The following is a 13514-nucleotide window of genomic DNA, read 5'->3' on the forward strand; positions in this document are numbered from 1 at the left end:
AAATAAAATGGTCCCAAGCTTATCATGTAATCATGTTACACCGTTTACTATTTTTTTTGTTTCTCAATCCAGATAGTCATATTTAAAAATGAAGCTACAGAAAACATATTTCCAGTTTGATCTTATTTATATGGACATATGGGTCGGGTCATACTTATAATATTCAAATGAGACGTTTTAAATGCTAAAGAATTTAACGTGATATAAATTAGGTTGACATGAAATAAATTAGAAAGAAATCTATAGTACAACCTGAAGAAAATAGATAATAACTCAGCTTTCTTTAATAGACACAAGAGTGGAGTGATTAAAGAACCACATGTAGGTGTAATACTATCACATATGCATGTATATGTATATATGTATTTTGACTATTTTGTGTAACCATGCATTTTAATTTATACTGCAATCCAGTACCGCGTTACGAGATATTATTGAAACCAGTCACATGACATGTATATCTCCGTATATCCAAAAGATGACATGAGATTATTGGAGTATTGTTTACCAAAACAATACTAATCATTTGAATTTTATTCGACAAATGCCACAACCCAATGAGAGATGTACTACTAAGCACACTAACCATAAAACATAAATATTATTATTATTATTGAATAATTTAATTAACATATAAATGTAAAAAAATAAACTAAAAATATTATGAGAATTTCTTTTTTTTTTGAGTAATTTGTCTGTTGATTTATAATTCTTTTTCTATTTTAATTGTAAAAAGATCTCGTTGATATCAAAATTATTAATGATGGTCTAACTACTAAAATCCCAAAATAGAATTTTTCGAACATGCTAATTTGCAAATTGCTTCTTAATTAAATGACTAAAATACCCCAACTTAGTTACAACTATCCACAAATTTCAAAACTACCCTTCACTCTTCTATCGTACTCAACTCAGCCGCGTAGCATTTCCTCTTCCGGCCACTACTACTGCTACCACCACCACCGTCAACGTTTCTCCCTTTCCTCCTTACCCGACCTGATCCCACCGTATCATCACCGGAGCCAACGTTAAGACGATATTTATCAGAGACGACAACATGATCGATACACTTCCGGCGACAACTTCCTCCACCACCACCACCGCTTCTCATGAGAGCAGAGCTAGCTTTAACGGCCAATGCAGCCATCTCCTCCGCTTTAAGTGGCTCCCGAAGCCAACGAAGAGGAAGAGCGAAGTATATCTGACCAAGCTGAAGCTCCTCTTCGGCGCTAATAGCTGAAACGGCGTCGTCGAAGTCCATATCGTCTGAGTTACAGATAAAACACATGGGATACTTCTGCAAAACGTATCCAACTTTCACAGGGTTCGCAAACTCCATCATCTTCCCGTCTTGCAATATCAGTTTTGCCGACGCAACTTGTGTCGACTCACTTGAACTGCATATACCCATATATGTAAGTGTTAGTATGATTCTTGGTAACTTGTTGAGTTGACTCGTGAGTCGTGACTCGTTTTCCGGTGAAAGAAGGGATTATTGAGTGGAGAAAATAATGTGGAAAAGAAAGGGGAGATTTGTGTTATAAATAGACAAGAAGAGTTTGTGTTACAAAAAATTGGAAGCCACGTAGGACATTGTCGTGTTGTAGACCAGTAGAAGAGTGATGACAGGCTGTATAAGTGGTGGGGAGGATGACAGCTTTGTGATGTTTAGATATTACCCACTATACTTACCATGTCAGGAACTGAAACTTAACCACTATGACTTTCTTCTCTTAAGGCTTCGAATGGTAACATCCGTCCCGCACCGCACCGCACTTAACAATAACAAAAATCTCTATATATACCATATATCTATACGTTTTTATAACTGTCAAAACCGCACCGCAGTTAAACCGCTTGTCCCGCACCGCTCAATCCGCTGTTACCATTCGGTTATTTTCTCTTGTTCGATTACGTTTCAATCTTAAATAGAACTGCTTTCGTGTATATAAAAAAGTACCTACTCTACACTATGCTCTATATAATTTCTATCTAGTCTTTTAGCTTATAGCAGTAACAGTCATATAAATATATGTGTCTGTGTGTGTTTTACCTACTCTACACTACTCTACAAAATCCAAGATAAAAGATAGTCGTTGTTTAAAGAAAATAAGAGTATAAGACCTCCTATATACAGAAGACATGGAACGGTAATTGCAAGAAATCGTTGAACAAAGATATCTCGGTCAATTAAAAATACTTGTAGTAGCTTGTCTTACCACGATATATTACTAATGAATATGAGCACACTTGTTTTTTTTGTGAATATTATGATTTATGAATGTATTTTGAACAGATAAAATTATCAATCTACTAACTTGGTGTCAACATTATTTAACATCCTGCTTTATGATAAAGAATATTGAAGTGGTCACGACTTGAGCTAAATAGAGTAAGTACTTTTTGCGGCCATGGTATTACGTATACATTGCAAGCAGACTTGTTTGCGGTTTTGGTTTTCGTTTACCAAGTTGCGTAATGACTACTACTTTACCTTTATAGTTTCTATGTAGAGGCATTTGCATAATCAAAAGTGAAGGTGGGAGTAAGGAAAGAATAACATAATTAAATAAATATCAAGTAGTTGTTTTAAATTGATTTTTTTTTGCTAAATTAAATTGATTTTATTGTGTTGATAGATGTCAGTAATCGGTTTAACTTGAGTACATATCCACATTAGCAAGAAACAATATAAAAATTAATTAACCAATATAACAGACCGTTAATCGATAAGAAAACATCTTATATAAACTTATTTTTCGAGTAGGTAAAACGAAGCTTAACATTAGTTTTTTATTTAGAAACATAAAGCACAAGCTTATCATATTTTATTAATGTGTGAGCTCGGTGAAAACAAGTTGTATAGATTTTAAACATGATTTTTGGGCAATTAGATAGTAATATTCCCCATCTTAGGGTATGACTGGTGACCAAAAAGGAATGTTCAGGAATAAAATAGCAGGAATGAAAATGAATCAACAATCATGTTTTAGAAATAAGTTTACATCTTATATAAACTTAAAAATAATGATGGGGAATATTACTATCTAATTGCCCAAAAATCATGTTTACATCTTATATAAACTTATTTTTCGAGTACAAGAGGGGTAAAACGAAGCTTAACATTAGTTTTTTGGTAGAAACATAAAGCACAAGCTTATCATATTTTATTAATGTGTGAGCTCGGTGAAAACAAGTTGTATAGATTTTAAACATGATTTTTGGGCAATTAGATAGTTCTCGGTTTTATTAGTAGTATCTCTTGGAATCAACAATTCAGTAAACTCGTAAAGTAACGATTGGATTATTATCATACAAAAACTTATAGTCTAATTAAGCTGATTAAACCATTGATGATAATGTCACTGCGCAATCTTTGTCCATTGAACTTCTATGTCTCATGTTTCTTCTAGGTTAGGTTAACTTCGTCCTAAATCATAAGATTTTTTATTTGTCACCAGAAAAGTAGTGTTCCATTTTTCGGTTTTTATGAAATTTGTCGGGTTTGGTTTACGTATAGGTTTTATACCACAAAAAAATAAATCATAGTAATATATTTAAGTTGTCCAAAAAGTAATAAAGATATAAATACATGTAGAAGGAGGTGTGGCCTTAGCTGAGTGCTGATAGTCCACGGAACATAACTAGGGAGTAGGGAGATAGTAAGAAAGAAGTGTAATGAGAACGACGTGGCTTAATATGCTTACAGCCACGTGTCACACTATGGAGCCATAACGGTTCCATAAGAATCCGACAATTTATTGGAGTTGGCGTAAACTTGTTTAGGTTCCTGGTTGCCTATTGACATGACTCGTTACTGTTTCTGCTTGATGATATGATTTTATGTACAACAAGTTTAAATAAGATCGTTATGTATGGTTTGGACTTCAGAATCATGTGCACTATTCAACTTCTTTTATATTTTAAGTGAAAATTTAGATTTTGGGTCGGGTCGGTCAATATGTGGTTAATTGTCAACTTTCACAACGATGCCAACCAGGCAACCAGCAATTAAGTTGTGTTTAGCTAAAACTATTATTTTCATGTGTTTTTTGGGTCAAACGACGGCTCTAGTTTTTGTAATTATAATAAATGCAATTTGATTACGGACTAATAATCGTCGTTACAGGCTGAAATCGGTCAGCTGAACTCTTACGGTTGATATAAACTATGGAAATTATGCTCAATATGCATGCCTTGTACGACAAGTTGAAGTAGTTTTGTAGTAAAAATCCACCGAATGCTATTCGTTCGCTATTTATTGATATTATCCTTCTTAGTATAGTTTTCCATTTTATTTTTGATATATGTCTTACCATTAATCCGGTTGATATCAATGTATTGTCATCATCCAACCAATATTCGGTCTGAATTTTATCATTGATTTCTCTGGTAATCGTAATTGACAGATCTTAATTATCGGATTAGGTTAGTTTTTCAAAAGCTTGTTTTGGCATTTTTGATGCAATGTACTATATCAACCGTTATACTATTGTATTTTGATAGACAATATTAAATAAAAGAAACCTTAGACGAAAAATGATACACGAGATAAATCTCTTTTTTGTCAATTGTACTCAAGATAAATCTAAGTACTATTTATATCATATATATTTTGATAGAAGGATACTCAGATTGTAAGAGCATTCCCATTGAGGGTTCATGGGGGAGTTCACACAAAAATCAAGAAAAAATAATAATAAAATAATTCAATCCCATGAACCTCTCTCTCCTAAAGCTCTCTTGGTTGAACCCCTCTTTTCTAAAGTTCATCACTGTAGCGCGGGCCCCACGTGTCGTGGCGGCCTGCGATTGGTCTAATTTTTTTTTTTTTTTTTAAAAACCAAAAAGAAAAAGAAAAAAATTTTAATAATAAAAAACTGAAAAGATGAACCCCAAGAGGGGGTTCATTGATGTGGATGCTCTAAAGATAAGTTTGATAGAGTATATTAATATTGTGTACGAGCTAGATTCGAGACAAATCAATTGAGGTAAATTATTTTCAGCTATAACTTTTTTATAACTTTTATTAGCCATACAAATAATTTAGTTTTCTTAAAATTTATATGTTTACAACTCTATACGAATAAGAAGAGAAAACTGAAAAATAAATGTAATTCTATTTAGCATACTATCTCTCTTGCTCATTCAAAAATGGCCAGATGTATATTGTCAAATATTAAGTCATCTAAGAGCATCTCTAAAATAGAGATTGCTATTTTCTCCTCTATTTATAGAGGAAAAAATAGCATTCCTCTATATTTTGCTCTATATGTAGAGATCTGTATTTTAGAGAAATACATTGGAATAAAACCTACTTTTATTATAGAGTTCCTCTATTTTAGAGGTAAAAATAGAGAAATACATGGGAGATGGTCTAAGCGATGTGATTAAGCTGGACTGTAGAACTCGAAGTAATGCTAGTTAGTCGCAATACACTCATAATCTGCGTTTTATATTTCTTTTGTACACAATAATGTCTTTGTTCTCTTTTATAGATACTTGCGTCGTAATTACGTGTGATTGTTTTTATTTTGTGTATATAATTTAAAATAAACATGTGTTCGCAAAAATGTTTGTATATGTAGAAGAAAGAGGAACGTCACATGCTCCATGCTTTTGTGTGAAGCTTCATGGATGCTCTGCTCTCACCGTCTCAGCCCATAAAATGAGAAGATTGAACCAATCATCACCTCTTTGGCTCACAGCGAAAGAACGCTTTATTGGACTTCCAAAACTTTTTCTTATAATATCGTTTTACATCAGTATATTAAACCATCAAATTACACATATATCATTAGAGAGGCAATATTATATTTGATTCGTTATAGCCTTATAGGTGTTACCAGTTGTGAATTAAAGATGGTTTGTTTTTTTGTTGCCTCCTTATAATAGTTCTAAAGTTTTCAGTAGAAAAGAGTTTTAGTCCCGTTTGCAAATTTTACGTGCTATAAGTATGTCATTTCGTAGCTATGTTATGAATTTGGCTAAGATTCAATTTATTCAGAGATTTTAATACTTTTATATGGGTCGAAAACGTGAAAAAATCCCGTTTAACATGTCCATATGTACCCTTTTTGTTGTATTTGAGCAGATTACAAATTATTTCTCGAATTTGTATTCACATCAGAATAATTAATCATCTTAATAAATTTAGTCAAAACCAAGTAGCACTCATGGCGCGTCCCTGCATTTCAGATTATCCAGTTCAAATTCTCCAGGTAACACACGTGATACAGAGAACTTAATATATTTAGCAATACTTAGCAACATTTTCCTAATCTGACCACGCAAACATGAATAATTAAGTAGAATCTACACACTTGAGAATTATACTGGAATATGCAGTTCTTCGATTACACCCGCCCAAATACGACGTAAATATATTGTACACCATAATAATTTTTGTAATCAATATGAACATCACAGAAATGTCAAAAAAACATCACGGAAATTTTGTTCCAACAATATATTTTTGGGACGTCTAACATACATAACCATTAGACTGGACTATAATAACTATCAGTTGCATTTTAAAACATGGTGTTAACTAACTAATATCAACATATTTTGGTAGATTAGTAGATTATGGATCATAATTTATGCTAGACAGTGTTTTTTTTCTTTGAGACATTTACTTAACTACTTATTAATGAAATACTCTCCACATTATTCTGTTTGTGTAATTGTTATTCTTTTTCCATCAACAAAGAATGATCAAAGTTAATTTGTACTTTTGATAAACGGGAGAAATAAAAAAATGACGAAGAGAACAAAAACAAACGGTTTAACTAAACATCACTTGGTGTTGATCTGAAAGAGTTCAAGTTTTGGTATCATAAAAAGGAAATATATTTCAACAAAAAAAGGAAATATATATACTAATTAACTGAAAATCTTGATCTTGGTCTTGATATGAAAGTGTTAATTAGCTATTCCAATTTATTTAAAAGATGGAACAAGCAAAAACACCAAGCGACAAAACGACATGGACTCAAGTACTTGGGGGAAAATATTCATATGCTCAAATCTTAATTTTTTTGTATTGTTAATAAAGCTAGAAGAAATGATTCATACGATATGGAATATGATTGTCTTGGGTCGTGTTTATTATTTTTTGACCCAATAGTGGGACTCCTTTTTGTCCAAAAATTTCTTGTTTTGTTCTTTAGATTCATTGAAAAAAAACTCATACTTGTCATTACGATGAAGCTTCCCATCTTATAACTTTCATATAAATTTAGAATCAAAAGTTTCATCATCATGCAAGGTTGTCTTGGCCCTCAATCTTTAATTAGTTATTATCGCTTAAGAATCCTTCATGATAATGGGTCATAATAAAAGGTATCAGCTATTATTGTTTCGGTCTTGATTTTGCTGAACATTATATTCATATATCAATGATTTGTGATATATAAAGTTTAGAGTATTTTACAATAGAGTACTTGTTCAATGTTAGATTCTTAGCAAAAAAAAAAAAAAAAAAAGAATAATTGTGTACAAGATTCCAATGGCTTTGTGTAAGTAGATTTTGCTATGATCATCAGGTTTAAATGGTAACGATATGCATTATTATGGCTAATATATACTATATATATGATTGATGATTGAGGAGTTCAAATTTATTAAGACTTATCCTTTGTAAAACTACTAAACCTTAATATATTATTTAAAACTTCCTTTAATGTGATTTTAATTTAAAAAAAACAAATAAACTTTTATTCATGTACGTTTTGATTTGAGTATCTAAGAAAATCTGTAGGAACTTACGTACGGAGCAGATGAATCTATACGTGCATGTACTTGAACGAGCCGGTGCCTTTTATTAATGAACTAGGTCACAACCCGTAAAATGTCATTATTAGTTTCGTTATTTTTTAATAAAAAGATATTAATCTGTTTAATCTGGATATCAATTCAGTTTTAGGTTGTTTTTTTTTTGTTTTTAATCTCCTAAAATATAACTATCATTTTAAATCAATATTTATTTGGTTTATTCGGTTAAACTGTTTGATGTTTTTAGTTTTTTTTCTTATGATAATCAAAATTACTATTATTTGTTTGTTTTCATTTTATGAATCTTAGATAGTCGTGATGTTGAACCAATGGTTTTTTATTATAGTTTCTAAACGGATAATGCTTAAAAAAAGAAAAAAAAATTATTAAGACAAATCATACTACAATTTCGTCGATAGTGAAAGAAGCATTAAGAAAAATAATATTATAACTTCCAAAAAAATTAGATATTTTATTTGTGGTAAATACTTAGTTATAAGATGTTCACGTCAATGTGCACATGTATGTGTATGTGAAAGTATATAAAGATGGTTGATAAATATATAAAGATACTGTTAATTAATATTAAATGACATTTTTTTTCAAAATAATATATGAAAAATAAAATTCTTGAAATGAAATTATTTTAAAACAAAAATATTGTAAAATTTATATAAACTATAATATGTAACTTATATATAATTCTTTAAATATATGTATATATATATGCATATAACTGATCAAATTTAATATCCGTTCCTAAAATATTGATATTTGTGATTTGTTTTTTTTATACGGATATTGCATTTTAGTATTTTTGATTTGCTTCATATAGTAATGGATATCCGAATTTTTTGGTTCGAATCAAAACGGATAACGAATCGAATCAAAATTTATGAATAATTTGTCCAGCTATATTCGTAAACAGTAAAAATAACGTAAAGAGGAACCATGCATGTGAATTTTATATTAAAAAAACGTAAAGTATATAGTGTGAACGTATTTATGTAGAGTTTGACTAAGAAGTTTTCTACATGTGACATGCGTCTATTTTAGTGTGTACGCATTTATTACAATGCTTCTACACGTAACATGTGTCCAGTTTAGTGCGAACGTATTTATTACAGTGTATCTCCTTTAATATATAAGGGATACAAACGTTTTTAATATCCATAAATCGGTTCTCATCTATAAACAAATGAAATATTAAAAAATTCATTATCACTAATCTAATTAATTGGATTCATCTGTATGAATGCAAATACTTGTTCAATTCCAGATATTTGCATTCCAAATGAGATTTGAGACAGACACTTAGGATTTTGGATATGGTTTAGATCTATATGCGTCTCTCCCATTTTTTATGAGAATTTACACTTACTCAAAAAAAAAATACACTTACTCATCTAATAGTATCGAGTTCAAAAAAAAAAAATCATCTAATAGTATCATAGTTCAATACTATATTTGTTGCTGTTAACTGGAACTGATTTTTATATTAACTTTAAACATGAACTAGATTTTGACCCGCGCATGAAATCGGGAATTAATTATTTTAAATATAATTTAAAAAATATAAATGCATGTTAGTTATTAATAAGTTTGAGAATTTTATTCTCACAAAACATACCAAAAATTACAGGCTTTGTTCGGCCAAATCTAGGTTAAAATACCTACTAGATAAAAAAAAATTGACCTATGTGTCTTGTTTAGGGTCTATGTCCTATCCGAGATCCCATCAAATATTTGAATTACCTGAATTTTTTTGTATATATTAGTTATATCTGAGTATTATAGTATATTTTAGTATTATAAATATTTTAGTATGTTTCGGGGTAGGGTTTGCGGTTATGGTTTTGAGTTTAGAATAAAATTTCATATTTTCAGAAATATAATTTAGGTATTTGGGTAAATATTTTGGTAGTTTCGAGTCCTTAGATTAGGTTTTGGATAAAATTTTGGGTATTTGAATATTTTAGGTATTTTCGAGTTTCAGATCCATTTTGGATCTTTTTCCAATCTTAAATATTCAAATATACCAAAGCATATACTCGAATACTCAAATTAAAGTTTGCATGTAGCTTTTTGATTTTAAGAGCCACAATTCGATTAAAGGAATAATATAGTTTGGTATATTGGGATAAATCATGAAACAGGTTTAGAGATGATGATATTTTAGTATATTGGATTTGTGCATATGTATAATTCTTTGGTCCACTTAGTCTACGTCTAAAAAGATGATTTATAAACTTGGTTCACCGAATTTAGTTGAGTAATAATTAAAAATTAAGTTAGTTGAGTACTAATTAAAAAATGCTAGGATTAATTATATACATTGAATGTTATATAGTTAGAAAAAATATAAGGTAGGACTAAAAAATAATTTACTTAATAAAAGTGTGCAACAACTTCTTATAAGTAGATTTTTGGAAATGATTCTTTTTTAATAGTATAGATAGAAATTTTGTTAAGCAATTAATTTAAAATATTTGGTTATATAGGCTTCGACCTAGCTAATGGTTATATAATTATGATAATTTCGACATGATCTACTGTTTTGCGATTTAATTTGTAGTAAACGGAATAAAAATATTTAAATAATATGATCTATTCTTGATAAATAGGCTTCTGTGTGGACTCATCATAATCGAATTTGTTTTTTTTTTTTTAATCTCAAATTTGACTGCTCTCCTTCGAAGGTAGGCCTACTAGCTACATGCAATACGTCTAATGTTCTTGCTTTATTACTTTGAGATTCCATCACAAACTCAATTACCAAAATAAAAGAAAATTAGAGTCTTAAGTTAAAAAAGAAACAAAAGGAACCAGCAGTTTTTGCATAAATTGAGCCGATATTTAGAACACGCGGAACGATTCTTTATAGTGGATACCATTATTAGATAGCTAAGTTGGTGTATAGACTAAAGCTTTATCCTTTCAATGGCTAATGTGATTAGGATATCTATGTTTCTCATATGGTCCACGACAGATATTATAGTGGGAGAAGTTATTGCAGTAAAGCTAATATAAAGTTGTGGAATGTATTACAATTCGAATAGTTCTTGGATTGTATTTTGATAGCAACCAATCATAATGTAATCTATATCCACTATGTCTATTACTAGCCACAACTGATTTTTTTTTTCTGGTAACACCTTTTCTAAACAATTGGTTCATTTGAAAATACCTTTCTAATCATATGAATCAATTGTGTTAATCTCCTTTTGTTTGCGGGGACCTTTTGTTTGCGTCTTACATTTGTGATTACAAACATTTTGAAGAAAAAAACACTACAATATTATAATTTCCTTTTTGAGTTAATTTATCCATGCAAAATATAATCACGAACGCAAAACGACGATCGGATGCTACGTGATGTTACTTGCAGTAGCCTCAACGCATTTTTGCTTTTTCTATTAGCCAATAGCCACCAACATAACCCTTGTCCCTTGTTTTTTTTTTAAAATTTATTTATTAATCTACCCGAAGCTCGAGAATCCGAATACAAGCTTAAATCGAACAAAACAAACTAATTCAAACTTTGCATGTTTAGTTTCGTTCAACCACCATACCGGCACATTCTGCTAAACCGCTACGCAATCCTTAGAATATTATTTTCCGTTCTCTACCGTTGATGTAAATCACTAAAGTTTGGCGTTCACCTTGTTGCTTCGGTTGCCGGTAACTCTTGTGACATCGTCAGAGTAGTTGGGTCACGATGATCTCTTTAAACTTGCAATCTACATTGGCATTAACGCCCTAGGCACTGAAGGTCGGGAAGTAGAGAGATAGCAAACCTGTAGAGGAGCCATCGAAACCTCACACCTCAAAAGTCAAAACCCCACAAGCGCCAAACCGAACAAAACCGGGATGAGATGAGGCTGCAACTAGAGTCGGGATCTTCGGTTCCTGCAAAAAACGAAGGGGTTAATCTGCCACGACGACCAGGCAGCCACCACAGCACTGGGATGACTAATCCCCAACCAAGTCTCCTCGCCGAAAGCAAACCCGACTGACCCAATCGAGCTTACAAAACGACGCCTTGTCCCTTGAGTCCCTTGTTAGTTGTTAGTTAGAATTTAAATCTTTTTGGTCATCAACCAGATTTGAATATTTGTTTTGTGTTTACTTAATCTCTAGCCAATGTATTATTTGGGCTCTCAGTGGTTTGTTCTTTGTTAGCCCACCCACCTCTGTTCTAAAACTTAGAAGTCAAGGTTAATCAATAGTATAGTCTAAAATGTTCAAGATTTCATTCAACACACCAAGCAATATACAATACAAACCCATATATCTTACACATCACAACTGAATCTTCTTTTGTTTATGGAAGATTTTTCCAAACACAAATGCTGCTAAAACACATTAGCAAATGAAACCAACACACATAATGTTAAAGGTGTTTCCGGGCCAATGAGTAGGAACGACTTAAAAGATGTTGAAAAAGATGGTCCAAACTGGGTAAACGAGGAGAGCGACGATCCCAATAGTATTGGAGAGTCCATGCTTCTGAGTTAAAGCGTTTCTGAATCCATCAGAAGCTTTAATGTGTTCATGGAAAAGGTAACATGCTATGATAAGACATATCACTGCCCCAACCCAACTTTCTCTTACTGTCCCAGCTATGAGGCTTGGTGCAACCACCAGAAGAAGGATCAGTGCTGCTGGAATCTCCAACCAATCTACATGTTTAAATTGATTGAGAAGCGCAGAAAGCATTAGGATGCAATTCAAGCTAATGATAAAAGTGTGTGTTATGGACTTACCTGGAAAGTGTTTAGGGCAGAAGAGCCTTATTGTGATCGAAATGAGAGCAATCCATTTCCCAAAATCTCCCCTGTGAAAGTCCATTGAATACGATTTTAGTTGTTAGATATTGATAACAACAACAACAACATAACATCATCATGCTAAGATCACTTGTTCTCAGGGGACGGTTTTGGACATTTGTCTTGTCTCCCAAATTTTAACGAACTAACATATATATGCTTTAGGTTCTCAAACTGTTATTTTTACTAAAATTTATCTTAAATTGTTTTATGGTATTCTAAGACTTAGAGTCAGTCCTATTGGTTCCTTTATTACCTGAAGAAGTTGAAGATAACGTAAGGAAGTGTGAGAAAGATGTATGGCACCAAAAGGGTTGTCAACATTTTGGTTCTCCAGTTGGTCCGATCCAATATCAACAGATAACTGCCAAAACAAACAATACAACATCATCACAATAGTGATCCCAAAACCACAGAGGGTAACGGTTTGGTTTATTTTGTTTTGACTAACATGGCTGAGATTGAAGCGGCCCATTGGAGGAAAGACGTGCCAAAGCTTAAACCGCCTAGCATCGTTGCATCTTTCACGAGCTTTTTCGCGGCGTCCACAAACTCATTCAAATCGGAATTGATCAGGTTCGCCGCGGTTTCCTCCTCAGTCTTCATGGCCAAATAATCAACTCTTCCCATATTGAAGTCTTTTTTTTTGAAACTTTAAGTTTAAAATCTCTCACAGAATACAGTTTTGAGTTATAAGTTGTGACAATAGCAGAGTATTTATAATTGCTCTGTTTCTTTGAAACTTTCAGATAAATGTTTAAAAAGTATATGTTTAGTTACATTTCATTGGTGACAACTGTGTTTGAGTTTCGGATATCTCTAGAGCTGCTCGTCACGTAGGCTTCGCTGGTGACACTGACCGATGGTGGCTCCCTCAAGGGTCGCTCGTTTTCATATACAGCTCATCTT

General features: G+C 31.9%; 2 protein-coding genes across 2 annotated transcripts; both read right to left on the reverse strand.

The window, feature by feature from the left end:
• Window positions 1-742: 742 nt before the first annotated feature.
• Window positions 743-1538, reverse strand: BNAA08G15460D. The gene has a single exon (XM_013799568.3). It carries the CDS (start codon window positions 1409-1411, stop codon window positions 890-892), a length of 522 nt encoding a protein of 173 aa, XP_013655022.1. The 5' UTR covers window positions 1412-1538; the 3' UTR covers window positions 743-889.
• A 10469-nt stretch (window positions 1539-12007) lies between these two features.
• Window positions 12008-13493, reverse strand: LOC106361429 (cold-regulated 413 plasma membrane protein 4). The gene is made up of 4 exons (XM_013801168.3): window positions 13057-13493; window positions 12862-12969; window positions 12543-12613; window positions 12008-12458 (listed from the first exon to the last, which is right to left on the reverse strand). Exons 1-4 carry the CDS (start codon window positions 13233-13235, stop codon window positions 12205-12207), a joined length of 612 nt encoding a protein of 203 aa, XP_013656622.2. The 5' UTR covers window positions 13236-13493; the 3' UTR covers window positions 12008-12204.
• Window positions 13494-13514: the final 21 nt, after the last annotated feature.

The sequence above is a fragment of the Brassica napus genome, chromosome A8 (genome assembly GCF_020379485.1).
Source record: "Brassica napus cultivar Da-Ae chromosome A8, Da-Ae, whole genome shotgun sequence".
Lineage (NCBI taxonomy): Eukaryota > Viridiplantae > Streptophyta > Magnoliopsida > Brassicales > Brassicaceae > Brassica > Brassica napus.

What these genes read in the sequence shown, in the direction of transcription:
- BNAA08G15460D (XM_013799568.3), bottom strand. Translation starts at nt 1,411, where the DNA reads ATGGGTATATGCAGTTCAAGTGAGTCGACACAAGTTGCGTCGGCAAAA.
- LOC106361429 (XM_013801168.3), bottom strand. Translation starts at nt 13,235, where the DNA reads ATGGGAAGAGTTGATTATTTGGCCATGAAGACTGAGGAGGAAACCGCG. An exon ending in GTTATCTTCAACTTCTTCAG is followed by an intron (nt 12,614 to 12,861) that starts GTAATAAAGGAA and finishes GGACTTTCACAG; the next exon opens with GGGAGATTTTGGGAAATGGA. An exon ending in CTGCCCTAAACACTTTCCAG is followed by an intron (nt 12,459 to 12,542) that starts GTAAGTCCATAA and finishes TTAAACATGTAG; the next exon opens with ATTGGTTGGAGATTCCAGCA.